Source organism: Haematobia irritans, chromosome 4 (genome assembly GCF_050003625.1).
Source record: "Haematobia irritans isolate KBUSLIRL chromosome 4, ASM5000362v1, whole genome shotgun sequence".
Taxonomy (NCBI): Eukaryota; Metazoa; Arthropoda; class Insecta; order Diptera; family Muscidae; genus Haematobia; species Haematobia irritans.
Window position 1 is genome coordinate 113,323,273 of NC_134400.1, and position 14,931 is coordinate 113,338,203.

General features: G+C 32.7%; 1 protein-coding gene across 1 annotated transcript in view; it reads right to left on the minus strand.

The window, feature by feature from the left end:
• Window positions 1–11,998: 11,998 nt before the first annotated feature.
• LOC142235719 (uncharacterized) overlaps window positions 11,999–14,931 on the minus strand; it is a 40,149-nt gene continuing 37,216 nt past the window's right edge. Inside the window, exon 5 of the mRNA XM_075306979.1 lies at window positions 11,999–12,128. Coding sequence (XP_075163094.1) covers window positions 11,999–12,128 — 130 coding nt within the window. The remainder of the gene's footprint in view (window positions 12,129–14,931) is intronic.

Consider the following 14,931-nt stretch of genomic DNA (forward strand, 5'->3'; position numbering starts at 1 on the left):
TTTGAGGGTGGTCACGAATTAAAGTCCTTTTCGCTCTAGGACGCTTAGTTTAGGAGATATGGGCAAAAGAAGTTTTTCATATAAAAATTCCAATTTTTTTAGGTTTTGGGTGGATTTTTCAATTTTTTGAGGGTGGTCACGAATTAAAGTCCTTTTCGCTCTGAGACGCATATTTAAGGAGATATGGGCAAAAGAAGTTTTTCATATAAAAATTTCAATTTTTTTAGGTTTTGGGTGGATTTTTCAATTTTTTTAGGGTGGTCATGAATTAAAGTCCTTTTCGCTCTAGGACGCTTAGTTTAGGAGATATGGGCAAAAGAAGTTTTTCATATAAAAATTTAAATTTTTTTAGGTTTTGGGTGGATTTTTCAATTTTTTTAGGGTGGTCATGAATTAAAGTCCTTTTCGCTCTAGGACGCTTAGTTTAGGAGATATGGGCAAAAGAAGTTTTTCATATAAAAATTTAAATTTTTTTAGGTTTTGGGTGGATTTTTCAATTTTTTGAGGGTGGTCACGAATTAAAGTCCTTTTCGCTCTAGGACGCTTAGTTTAGGAGATATGGGCAAAAGAAGTTTTTCATATAAAAATTTAATTTTTTTTAGGTTTTGGGTGGATTTTTAAATTTGTTGGGGGTGGTCACGAATTAAAGTCCTTTTCGCTCTAGGACGCTTAGTTTTGGAGATATGGGCAAAAGAAGTTTTTCATATAAAAATTTAATTTTTTTTAGGTTTTGGGTGGATTTTTCAATTTTTTGAGGGTGGTCATGAATTAAAGTCGTTTTCGCTCTAGGACTCTTAGTTTAGGAGATATGGGCAAAACAAGTTTCTCATATAAAAATTTCAATTTTTTTAGGTTTTGGGTGGATTTTTCAATTTTTTGAGGGTGGTCACGAATTAAAGTCCTTTTCGCTCTAGGACGCATATTTAAGGAGATATGGACAAAAGAAGTTTTTCATATAAAAATTTAAATTTTTTAGGTTTTAGGTGGATTTTTCAATTTTTTGGGGGTGGTCACGAATTAAAGTCCTTTTCGATCTAGGACGCTTAGTTTAGGAGATATGGGCAAAAGAAGTTTTTCATATAAAAATTTCAATTTTTTTAGGTTTTGGGTGGATTTTTCAATTTTTTGAGATTGGTCACGAATTAAAGTCCTTTTCGCTCTAGAACGCATATTTAAGGAGATATGGGCAAAAGAAGTTTTTCATATAAAAATTTCCATTTTTTTTAGGTTTTGGGTGGATTTTTCCATCCAAATTAAAGTCCTTTTCGCTCTAGGACGCATATTTAAGGAGATATGGACAAAAGAAGTTTTTCATATAAAAATTTAAATTTTTTTAGGTTTTGGGTGGATTTTTAAATTTTTTGGGGGTGGTCACGAATTAAAGTCCTTTTCGCTCTAGGACGCTTAATTTTGGAGATATGGGCAAAAGAAGTTTTTCATATAAAAATTTAAATTTTTTTAGGTTTTGGGTGGATTTTTCAATTTTTTGAGGGTGGTCATGAATTAAAGTCCTTTTTGCTCTAGGACGCTTAGTTTAGGAGATATGGGCAAAAGAAGTTTTTCATATAAAAATTTCAATTTTTTTAGGTTTTGGGTGGATTTTTCAATTTTTTGAGGGTGGTCATGAATTAAAGTCCTTTTCGCTCTAGGACGCATATTTAAGGAGCTATGGACAAAAGAAGTTTTTCATATAAAAATTTAAATTTTTTTAGGTTTTGGGTGGATTTTTCAATTTTTTGGGGGTGGTCACGAATTAAAGTCCTTTTCGCTCTAGGACGCTTAGTTTAGGAGATATATGCAAAAGAAGTTTTTCATATAAAAATTTCAATTTTTTTAGGTTTTGGGTGGATTTTTTAATTTTTTGAGGGTGGTCACGAATTAAAGTCCTTTTCGCTCTAAGACGCATATTTAAGGAGATATGGGCAAAAGAAGTTTTTCATATAAAAATTTCATTTTTTTTAGGTTTTGGGTGGATTTTTCAATTTTTTGAGGGTGGTCACGAATTAAAGTCCTTTTCGCTCTAGGACGCTTAGTTTAGGAGATATGGGCAAAAGAAGTTTTTCATATAAAAATTCCAATTTTTTTAGGTTTTGGGTGGATTTTTCAATTTTTTGAGGGTGGTCACGAATTAAAGTCCTTTTCGCTCTGAGACGCATATTTAAGGAGATATGGGCAAAAGAAGTTTTTCATATAAAAATTTAAATTTTTTTAGGTTTTGGGTGGATTTTTAAATTTTTTGGGGGTGGTCACGAATTAAAGTCCTTTTCGCTCTAGGACGCTTAGTTTAGGAGATATGGGCAAAAAAGTTTTTCATATAAAAATTTCAATTTTTTTAGGTTTTGGGTGGATTTTTCAATTTTGTGAGGGTGGTCACGAATTAAAGTCCTTTTCGCTCTAGGACGCATATTTAAGGAGATATGGACAAAAGAAGTTTTTCATATAAAAATTTCAATTTTTTTAGGTTTTGGGTGGATTTTTCAATTTTTTGAGGATGGTCGCGAATTAAAGTCCTTTTCGCTCTAGGACGCTTAGTTTAGGAGATATGGGCAAAAGAAGTTTTTCATATAAAAATTTCAATTTTTTTAGGTTTTGGGTGGATTTTTCAATTTTTTTAGGGTGGTCATGAATTAAAGTCCTTTTCGCTCTAGGACGCTTAGTTTAGGAGATATGGGCAAAAGAAGTTTTTCATATAAAAATTTAAATTTTTTTAGGTTTTGGGTGGATTTTTCAATTTTTTGAGGGTGGTCACGAATTAAAGTCCTTTTCGCTCTAGGACGCTTAGTTTAGGAGATATGGGCAAAAGAAGTTTTTCATATAAAAATTTAAATTTTTTTAGGTTTTGGGTGGATTTTTAAATTTGTTGGGGGGTGGTCACGAATTAAAGTCCTTTTCGCTCTAGGACGCTTAGTTTTGGAGATATGGGCAAAAGAAGTTTTTCATATAAAAATTTAATTTTTTTTAGGTTTTGGGTGGATTTTTCAATTTTTTGAGGGTGGTCATGAATTAAAGTCGTTTTCGCTCTAGGACTCTTAGTTTAGGAGATATGGGCAAAACAAGTTTCTCATATAAAAATTTCAATTTTTTTAGGTTTTGGGTGGATTTTTCAATTTTTTGAGGGTGGTCACGAATTAAAGTCCTTTTCGCTCTAGGACGCATATTTAAGGAGATATGGACAAAAGAAGTTTTTCATATAAAAATTTAAATTTTTTAGGTTTTAGGTGGATTTTTCAATTTTTTGGGGGTGGTCACGAATTAAAGTCCTTTTCGATCTAGGACGCTTAGTTTAGGAGATATGGGCAAAAGAAGTTTTTCATATAAAAATTTCAATTTTTTTAGGTTTTGGGTGGATTTTTCAATTTTTTGGGGGTGGTCACGAATTAAAGTCCTTTTCGCTCTAGGACGCATATTTAAGGAGATATGGGCAAAAGAAGTTTTTCATATAAAAATTTCAATTTTTTTAGGTTTTGGGTGGATTTTTCAATTTTTTGAGGGTGGTCACGAATTAAAGTCCTTTTCGCTCTAGGACGCATATTTAAGGAGATATGGGCAAAAGAAGTTTTTCATATAAAAATTTCAATTTTTTTTAGGTTTTGGGTGGATTTTTCAATTTTTTGAGGGTGGTCATGAAGTAAAGTCCTTTTCGCTCTAGGACGCTTAGTTTAGGAGATATGGGCAAAAGAAGTTTTTCATATAAAAATTTCAATTTTTTTAGGTTTTGGGTGGATTTTTCAATTTTTTTAGGGTGGTCATGAATTAAAGTCCTTTTCGCTCTAGGACGCTTAGTTTAGGAGATATGGGCAAAAGAAGTTTTTCATATAAAAATTTAAATTTTTTTAGGTTTTGGGTGGATTTTTCAATTTTTTGAGGGTGGTCACGAATTAAAGTCCTTTTCGCTCTAGGACGCTTAGTTTAGGAGATATGGGCAAAAGAAGTTTTTCATATAAAAATTTAAATTTTTTTAGGTTTTGGGTGGATTTTTAAATTTGTTGGGGGGTGGTCACGAATTAAAGTCCTTTTCGCTCTAGGACGCTTAGTTTTGGAGATATGGGCAAAAGAAGTTTTTCATATAAAAATTTAATTTTTTTTAGGTTTTGGGTGGATTTTTCAATTTTTTGAGGGTGGTCATGAATTAAAGTCGTTTTCGCTCTAGGACTCTTAGTTTAGGAGATATGGGCAAAACAAGTTTCTCATATAAAAATTTCAATTTTTTTAGGTTTTGGGTGGATTTTTCAATTTTTTGAGGGTGGTCACGAATTAAAGTCCTTTTCGCTCTAGGACGCATATTTAAGGAGATATGGACAAAAGAAGTTTTTCATATAAAAATTTAAATTTTTTAGGTTTTAGGTGGATTTTTCAATTTTTTGGGGGTGGTCACGAATTAAAGTCCTTTTCGATCTAGGACGCTTAGTTTAGGAGATATGGGCAAAAGAAGTTTTTCATATAAAAATTTCAATTTTTTTAGGTTTTGGGTGGATTTTTCAATTTTTTGGGGGTGGTCACGAATTAAAGTCCTTTTCGCTCTAGGACGCATATTTAAGGAGATATGGGCAAAAGAAGTTTTTCATATAAAAATTTCAATTTTTTTTAGGTTTTGGGTGGATTTTTCCATTTTTTGAGGGTGGTCACGAATTAAAGTCCTTTTCGCTCTAGGACGCATATTTAAGGAGATATGGACAAAAGAAGTTTTTCATATAAAAATTTAAATTTTTTTAGGTTTTGGGTGGATTTTTCAATTTTTTGGGGGTGGTCACGAATTAAAGTCCTTTTCGCTCTAGGACGCTTAGTTTAGGAGATATATGCAAAAGAAGTTTTTCATATAAAAATTTCAATTTTTTTAGGTTTTGGGTGGATTTTTCAATTTTTTGAGGGTGGTCACGAATTAAAGTCCTTTTCGCTCTAGGACGCATATTTAAGGAGATATGGACAAAAGAAGTTTTTCATATAAAAATTTCAATTTTTTTAGGTTTTGGGTGGATTTTTCAATTTTTTGAGGGTGGTCACGAATTAAAGTCCTTTTCGCTCTAGGAAGCTTAGTTTAGGAGATATGGGCAAAGAAGTTTTTTATATAAAAATTTCAATTTTTTTAGGTTTTGGGTGGATTCGTCAATTTTTTGGGGGTGGTCACGAATTAAAGTCCTTTTCGCTCTAGGACGCTTAATTTTGGAGATATGGGCAAAAGAAGTTTTTCATATAAAAATTTCAATTTTTTTAGGTTTTGGGTGGATTTTTCAATTTTTTGAGGGTGGTCATGAATTAAAGTCCTTTTCGCTCTAGGAAGCTTAGTTTAGGAGATATGGGCAAAAGAAGTTTTTCATATAAAAATTTCAATTTTTTTAGGATTTGGGTGGATTTTTCAATTTTTTGAGGGTGGTCACGAAGTAAAGTCCTTTTCGCTCTTAATCAGCTGTTTAGTTATAAGTTTAGATCATATGTTATGTTTAAGGATTGTTGTTTATTTTTAAGGATAATGTTGAAAAAAGAATTAAAAATTATAAATACCGTTATTTAAGTATAAAAGATGAACAATTTTCAATAAAGTCAATCATTTCAGTTTTGAAAGCCTAAACCGGCATTTTCATTTAAAAAGGATAAACTTGCTGTGGCACCTGGTTGTGCCTGCAAAGAAAAATATAAAAACCTTTTTCTGCCCGTGGCGTTTTTAAGCGCCGGCAAACCACTTAGGCAGGCAATTTAAATGTAAAACACAACAAGAATTCCACACATTTTCATCCACATCACTAAATTAAAAACGATAAACATTACATGGCGATCCTGCCCACATCGGACCAAAAGCTGCTGCCAAAAGAGGAAGCTACTCCAGCTGCGTTGAACGTAGGCCCAAGGAAGCTATCCATTGAAGATTATTTAAAGAGACAGCAGCGAGCTGTGGAAGAGCGACTGACCCGTATACCACAGACACAAAAACCCAAACACAGAAGAGGTGGAAGAATTGTACGATTGCGTCGGGAGCTGGCTGCATTGAGAGAACTGGTAAATGCAGATCCACCACCACCTTGGAATCGTGCATGCGAAATATGGCAAAGGATTGATGAGCTTGAGACACAGATGCCAAAGAAAAAACCAACAATGAAACAATAAACACCGTACAAACACCATAAAATACAACACTGATATACATTTTGTATATGTATTACATATATTTATTTATTTATTGAAAAAAAGAAATACAAAAATCACAATGAATTAAAATTTTCATTATTGTTATTCTTAGCACTATGAAATAATTTCCAAGCGGCAGAGATTTATTATAAAATTAAATGAAATATTTGTAGGACACACGCGAATGTAAAAATGATCGTCATCAAAACACGAAAGTAAAAGTAAAACGTCAAATATTATGAATGGTAATCGATTATCGAATACTAAATAATCGATTATAACGTAGAAGAGGGTTTACACTGAATAGGGTTGTAAAATATTTGCTGTTCACACTTAAAGTTTGTCGTTCACAGTGTAAAATTTTGCGTTCACACTTATGTTTTGCATTCACACTTGAATATAAATTTGCGTTCACACATAAAATCTTGCATTCACATTTTAATGTTCACACTGGAATTATATATATTTGAATTTCTAAGATTTTAAAGGAAGTAAAATAGTAGAAAACGAAAAGTGTACAATATAATAGAAATAATATGATAAGAACATTTGTATGGTAACAAAAAAAAAAAAAAAAGTATTAAAAAAAACGAATTAATGGAAAAGTTAAAAGAATATATAAAAGAATTAGAATCATTGAAGTCGAATTTAAAGAAAAGTAAAAATACAGTATTTTCTATAGATTATAAAGAATCTAAATTAAGAAGAATAAACGTTTTACAAGATACGGTGGATGGTACTGATTTCGATTGCAAGGAATTATCCGAATTAAAAGTAGAATTTTTTGAGTTGAACGAGGAAGTTTGGCTACTACTTGAACAAATGAAAACAAAAGACATAAAGGAAATAAGAAATTTACCAACTATGGCTCAATTCGATATTTCTATGGTGGGTAAAAACCTACAAATATTCAAGGGCTCATTTAACAACTTGGAAGATTTTATAGCGCAGTCAGAGTTACTGCATGACCTGTTAAGAAATGAGGATAAGGAAATATTCGTTAAGTACGTCTACAATTTCAAACTTACGGCTCAAGTAAGGAGCACTTTAGGCCGATCCAATAGACCGACAACGTTCGCGGCTTTGAAAAAAGCATTAGAAGACGCTTACCCTAATCCTAGGTCAATACAACAAATTTTAACAGAGTTAGGAAATACGAAACAGGGCAATTCTAGCATGACATCATTTAGGGAGAAAATTTCGGAACTTAGTGATGAGCTCAGCAGGTTTGAAATAGGAAATTTAACAAATCCGACTCAGGACACTAAGGATGCCATTTACAAGGCAAATGAAAATATGGCCTTAAATGTTTTTATGAAGGGTGTAAATTCGGAATTTAAACCGATATTATTGGCTAACATGCCGTCTTCACTAGCTGAGGCTACTCAAAGGTGTTTGACAGCTGAGAAAAGCTTAGGTATGGAGACGAGACAAGTTTTTCCGGTTCGTAGGGCTAGTGGAGGTAATACATATCACAGGAATAGATATGAAGGAAATAACAGGAGCAATACGAATTACGGTAACCCAAACAACAGATACCATAAAACACATAATACTTACAATTATAGACACAATGACACTAACGATTACCGCAGTGGTAACAGATATAACATGGGCATGCAAGAAAATCAAAGAGGAAACTCTCGCCATATTAATCGGCAAATTCATAATAATTATACCACATATTCTAATGGAAATGGCAATAACAGTAATAATAATAGTGTTGGAAGTCGCAATTTTGGTGGTAGAGGCCGCACATATACGAACAGTAGTGGAAGAAACTATCGAGCTTTTCCTTGTGCGTGTGAACAGGAAAACTCCGATGGTCGGATGACGCAGGATGTCATCCAAGATGCCCAAAATTAAGAATATTCAACATCGAATTGAAAACAAATGCTTTCGTAACACTAAAATGCTCAAGTAAAGTGTTAACATTCATGATAGATACTGGTGCAGATATTTCTGTATGTAAAGTTCAAGATTTTATGAGGATAAATACACGAGATACAGCAAGATTAACTGGGATAACCAGAGAGGCAATTCAATGTATTGGTACATCAAGTCTACGTTTGGAAATGGAGGATGATGCCATTGTGCACAATTTCTATGTTGTTGAAGGCGATTTTCCTATTCCTACTGATGGAATAATAGGAAGAGATATTTTATCAGAGTATTTATGCAGAATCGATTTTGAAACGTACACAATTGCATTCAACGTTAATGACAGAGATGTAGTGTTACCCATGAACTACAGACCAGTGACTCACCGCTGTATAACCATACCATCAAGATCAGAAATCATTTTGCCGCTAAACATTAAAGTTGAAGAAGAAAGTATTGTACTCAACAAAGAATTAGCAGAAGGAGTTTATCTAGCTAATTGCATTATACCAGCACACGGGGTTGTTCATGTTAAACTGCTGAACTCCACTGACAAAGATGTAACTATTGATAATATTGATTGTGAAGTGAATCCTTTAAGAGATTATCACGTCTGCCATAAAACCACTGATCAATGCGAGAAAAACACCACCAGGTTGAACACTTTATTGGAATCCTTGGATATTGGTACAAGTGATCCAGAAGCTAAAGAGTCGATAATAGATATCTTTGCAGAATTTCAAGATATTTTCCATTTACCTGGAGAGAAGCTTACCGTAAACAATTTTTATACTCAACGCATTGAGACTTCAGATTCCATTCCAGTTTACATAAAAAACTACAGACTCCCACAGACACAAATGGGAGAAATTAAGAAACAGGTTGCACAACTTTTGGAAGACGACATAATTGAAGATTCTGTCAGTCCTTACAATTCACCATTATTGGTTGTACCAAAGAAATCCGCAGATGGGAAAAAGAAATGGCGTTTGGTTGTTGACTTTAGGAAACTCAACGACAGAATAGTAAATGATAAGTTTCCACTAACCCGGATTGAAGACGTTTTAGACAGACTTGGAAGAGCTAAGTATTTCTCAACACTTGATATGACAAGCTCGTTCCACCAAATAAATCTTCACAGCGAATCGCGTCCACTCACAGCTTTTTCAACTGGAAATGGACATTATCAATTCAAACGTTTACCATTTGGTTTGAAAATTTCATCAAATAGTTTTCAAAGAATGTTAACGGTTGCTTTAAGTGGTTTAGATGCATCCGCTTTTCTTTACGTGGATGACATCATCGTTTTTGGATGTAGTCTCCAACATCACAACGAAAATTTGCGAGATGTATTTCAAAGATTGAGAAAATTCAACCTCGAATTAAATGCAAACAAGTGCAGTTTTTTGAAGCCGGAGGTAGTCTATTTGGGACATCTCATAACGGATAAAGGAGTGAAGACTGATCCAGCCAAAGATGAAATAATAAGACAATATCCAGTACCAACTAAGGCTGATGAAGTCAGACGATTTGTGGCCTTTTGTAATTATTATAGGCGCTTTATACCGAACTTTGCCGATAAAGCAAAATGCTTGAATATGCTTCTGAAAAAGAATCAGAAATTCGAATGGAGTTTACAGTGTCAAAATGCATTTGAAACTTTGAAGACTAGTTTACTTAAACCTCCAGTACTACAATACCCGGATTTTTCACAAACTTTTATTTTGACGACAGACGCATCTAATTATGCTTTAGGAGCAGTTCTGTCTCAAGGAGTAATTGGCAGCGATTTACCAATTTCGTACGCCAGCGCTACTCTATCAAAACATGATTTAAATAAACCAGTGTTAGAAAAGGAACTCCTTGCCATTCATTGGGGAATCAACTTTTTTAGACCCTACCTTTATGGCAGAAAATTTATAGTTGTGACTGACCACAGACCACTTGTTTCATTATTCTCACATAAGAATCCATCTTCTAAGATGACACGTATTCGAATGGATTTATGTGACTATGATTTTGAAATAGTGTACAAGAAAGGGAAGATGAACACAAATGCTGACGCTTTGTCAAGAATAAACATAAATAGCGAAACTTTAAAAGCGATGATTCCCACTTCAATCGAGCGAGACGCTCAAGTCCTAGCCATTACTAGAAGCGTGCAAAAAGAATTACATGCACAAAAATATAACGATGACACCCATAGTGATGAAGTACCAATTTCGAAGCCTGATCAACTTTTAATTTGGGAATGCACATCACCCACTGATATACGAAATATGAGAAAACTCGAGTTTATACCGGATATGCAGAGAAAGAAAACATTATTTGAGATAAATAATAACAATGTATCTGTGATATATAGCGATAATCCATCGAACACTAAGGTGACTTTGGAGAAACTTGTATTGAAGATGAATGAAACAGCAAAGAATAAAAGAATTAGCGATGAACAAAAACGATGCATTGTTCAAATCCATGGCCATGGAAGAATTCAAAACAATCATGAATAAATTAATACAAAAGAATAAAGTAAATTTGAAAATTATATTATATGAAGAACCGAAAAGAATAAATTGCACACATACACAAATGAAAATAATAGCAGAATACCACGACTCACCACACGGAGGACATTTAGGAGTCCGCAAAACATTACTGAAATTAAAACAGCGATACATATGGAAGAATATGTCAAAAATGGTCAAGAGATATGTCTTAAGTTGCCCACAATGTAAATTGAACAAACAGACTAGACACACAAAAGAAACACTTACGATGACAGATACACCAGGAACAAGTTTTGAAACAATATCAATAAATACAGTAGGTCCATTAAGGGTTTCTAATAATAACAGGTATATTTTAACTATACAATGTGAATTAACAAAGTATGTTGTAGCATATCCAATGGAGACAAAAGACGCGAAAACTGTTGCGAAAACTCTCGTAGAGAAATTCATTTTAATTTATGGGAATTTTAAAGTTCTAAAGTCAGATAAGGGTACAGAGTTTACGAATCAGCTAATGGCGGAAGTATGTCGTTTATTGGATATAAAGCAAATATTTAGTGCCCCATACCACCACGAGACATTGGGTTCAATAGAGCGAAATCATAGAGTTCTTAACGAATTTTTATTAAATTTCACCAAAGATGATGAATGGGACTCTTGGATACCATATTTTACGTTTGCCTATAATACAACACCTCATGTTGATACTAATTATTCACCATATGAGCTAGTTTTTGGTAGGTTACCTTATTTACCGAACGATGAAATAAGAACAGCTAAAAAATGTTACAATATGGATGATTACGCCAATGAGTTGAAGCAAAGACTTAAGTATTCTCTTGCTAAGTCAAAAGAATATTTAGAGAAATCGAAAATAAAGAGAGTTCTTAGTAATCAAACTTCTAAACCACTTATTTTGAAAGAAGGCGATTTTGTACTTTTACGCCAGATGAATAGAAAAAGAATCAATCACCGTATCTAGGCCCATATGAAATTGTAAATAGAGAGGGCGTAAATAGTTTTATAAATGTCGATGGAAAAATAAAGAAATTCCATAATAATATGTTAAAACCATGGAATTATTTAACAATGAATTCAACCTAATTATATATTATGTATTCTTTAAAGAAATTTTCCACTATGATGATAACACAAATGAATTTTTTTTATAACAAAGAATTAAAATGTAACTGAATTTAATAATTTAATATTTGTAAAAATAATTTTTTCATATGAATATTCAAAAATTATTTTTTTTATAGGGTGAGGGTGTAGTGTAAACGGCATTATATGTATGAATCAGCTGTTAAGTAGTTTGAGAATAATTGTATTTTTAATCAGCTGTTTAGTTATAAGTTTAGATCATATGTTATGTTTAAGGATTGTTGTTTATTTTTAAGGATAATGTTGAAAAAAGAATTAAAAATTATAAATACCGTTATTTAAGTATAAAAGATGAACAATTTTCAATAAAGTCAATCATTTCAGTTTTGAAAGCCTAAACCGGCATTTTCATTTAAAAAGGATATACTTGCTGTGGCACCTGGTTGTGCCTGCAAAGAAAAATATAAAAACCTTTTTCTGCCCGTGGCGTTTTTAAGCGCCGGCAAACCACTTAGGCAGGCAATTTAAATGTAAAACACAACAAGAATTCCACACATCTTCATCCACATCACTAAATTAAAAACGACAAACATTACAAGGTTTTTGGGTGGATTTTTAAATTTTTTGGGGGTGGTCACGAATTAAAGTCCTTTTCGCTCTAGGACGCTTAATTTTGGAGATATGGGCAAAAGAAGTTTTTCATATAAAAATTTAAATTTTTTTAGGTTTTGGGTGGATTTTTCAATTTTTTGAGGGTGGTCATGAATTAAAGTCCTTTTCGCTCTAGGACGCTTTGTTTAGGAGATATGGGCAAAAGAAGTTTTTCATATAAAAATTTCAATTTTTTTAGGTTTTGGGTGGATTTTTCAATTTTTTGAGGGTGGTCATGAATTAAAGTCCTTTTCGCTCTAGGACGCATATTTAAGGAGATATGGACAAAAGAAGTTTTTCATATAAAAATTTAAATTTTTTTAGGTTTTGGGTGGATTTTTCAATTTTTTTGGGGGTGGTCACGAATTAAAGTCCTTTTCGCTCTAGGACGCTTAGTTTAGGAGATATATGCAAAAGAAGTTTTTCATATAAAAATTTCAATTTTTTTAGGTTTTGGGTGGATTTTTTAATTTTTTGAGGGTGGTCACGAATTAAAGTCCTTTTCGCTCTAAGACGCATATTTAAGGAGATATGGGCAAAAGAAGTTTTTCATATAAAAATTTCATTTTTTTTAGGTTTTGGGTGGATTTTTCAATTTTTTGAGGGTGGTCACGAATTAAAGTCCTTTTCGCTCTAGGACGCTTAGTTTAGGAGATATGGGCAAAACAAGTTTTTCATATAAAAATTTCAATTTTTTTAGGTTTTGGGTGGATTTTTCAATTTTTTGAGGGTGGTCACGAATTAAAGTCCTTTTCGCTCTAGGACGCATATTTAAGGAGATATGGGCAAAAGAAGTTTTTCATATAAAAATTTAAATTTTTTTAGGTTTTGGGTGGATTTTTAAATTTTTTGGGGGTGGTCACGAATTAAAGTCCTTTTCGCTCTAGGACGCTTAGTTTAGGAGATATGGGCAAAAGAAGTTTTTCATATAAAAATTTCAATTTTTTTAGGTTTTGGGTGGATTTTTCAATTTTTTGAGGGTGGTCATGAATTAAAGTCATTTTCGCTCTAGGACGCTTAGTTTAGGAGATATGGGCAAAAGAAGTTTTTCATATAAAAATTTAAATTTTTTTAGGTTTTGGGTGGATTTTTCAATTTTTTGAGGGTGGTCACGAATTAAAGTCCTTTTCGCTCTAGGACTCTTAGTTTAGGAGATATGGGCAAAACAAGTTTTTCATATAAAAATTTCAATTTTTTTAGGTTTTGGGTGGATTTTTCAATTTTTTGAGGGTGGTCGCGAATTAAAGTCCTTTTCGCTCTAGGACGCATATTTAAGGAGATATGGACAAAAGAAGTTTTTCATATAAAAATTTAAATTTTTTAGGTTTTAGGTGGATTTTTCAATTTTTTGAGGTTGGTCACGAATTAAAGTCCTTTACGCTCTAGGACGCATATTTAAGGAGATATGGGCAAAAGAAGTTTTTCATATAAAAATTTCAATTTTTTTAGGTTTTGGGTGGATTTTTCAATTTTTTGGGGGTGGTCACGAATTAAAGTCCTTTTCGCTCTAGGGCACATATTTAAGGAGATATGGGCAAAAGAAGTTTTTCATATAAAAATTTCAATTTTTTTAGGTTTTGGGTGGATTTTTCAATTTTTTTGGGGGTGGTCACGAATTAAAGTCCTTTTCGCTCTAGGACGTTTAGTTTAGGAGATATGGGCAAAAGAAGTTTTTCATATAAAAATTTAAATTTTTTTAGGTTTTGGGTGGATTTTTCAATTTTTTGGGGGTGGTCAAGAATTAAAGTCCTTTTCGCTCTAGGACGCTTAGTTTAGGAGATATGGGCAAAAGAAGTTTTTCATATAAAAATTTCAATTTTTCTAGGTTTTGGGTGGATTTTTCAATTTTTTGAGGGTGGTCACGAATTAAAGTCCTTTTCGCTCTAGGACGTATATTTAAGGAGATATTGGCAAAAGAAGTTTTTCATATAAAAATTTAATTTTTTTTAGGTTTTGGGTGGATTTTTCAATTTTTTGAGGGTGGTCACGAATTAAAGTCCTTTTCGCGCTAGGACGCTTAGTTTAGGAGATATGGGCAAAAGAATTTTTTCATATAAAAATTTCAATTTTTTTAGGTTTTGGGTGGATTTTTCAATTTTTTGAGGGTGGTCACGAATTAAAGTCCTTTTCGCTCTAGGACGCTTAGTTTAGGAGATATGGGCAAAAGAAGTTTTTCATATAAAAATTTCAATTTTTTTAGGTTTTGGGTGGATTTTTCAATTTTTTGGGGGTGGTCACGAATTAAAGTCCTTTTCGCTCTAGGACGCGTATATAAGGAGATATGGGCAAAAGAAGTTTTTCATATAAAAATTTAAATTTTTTTAGGTTTTGGGTGGATTTTTCAATTTTTTGGGGGTGGTCACGAATTAAAGTCCTTTTCGCTCTAGGACGCTTAGTTTAGGAGATATGGGCAAAAGAAGTTTTTCATATAAAAATTTCAATTTTTTTAGGTTTTGGGTGGATTTTTCAATTTTTTGAGGGTGGTCACGAATTAAAGTCCTTTTCGCTCTAGGACGTATATTTAAGGAGATATGGGCAAAATAAGTTTTTCATATAAAAATTTAAATTTTTTTAGGTTTTGGGTGGATTTTTCAATTTTTTGAGGGTGGTCACGAATTAAAGTCCTTTTCGCTCTAGGACGCATATTTAAGGAGATATGGGC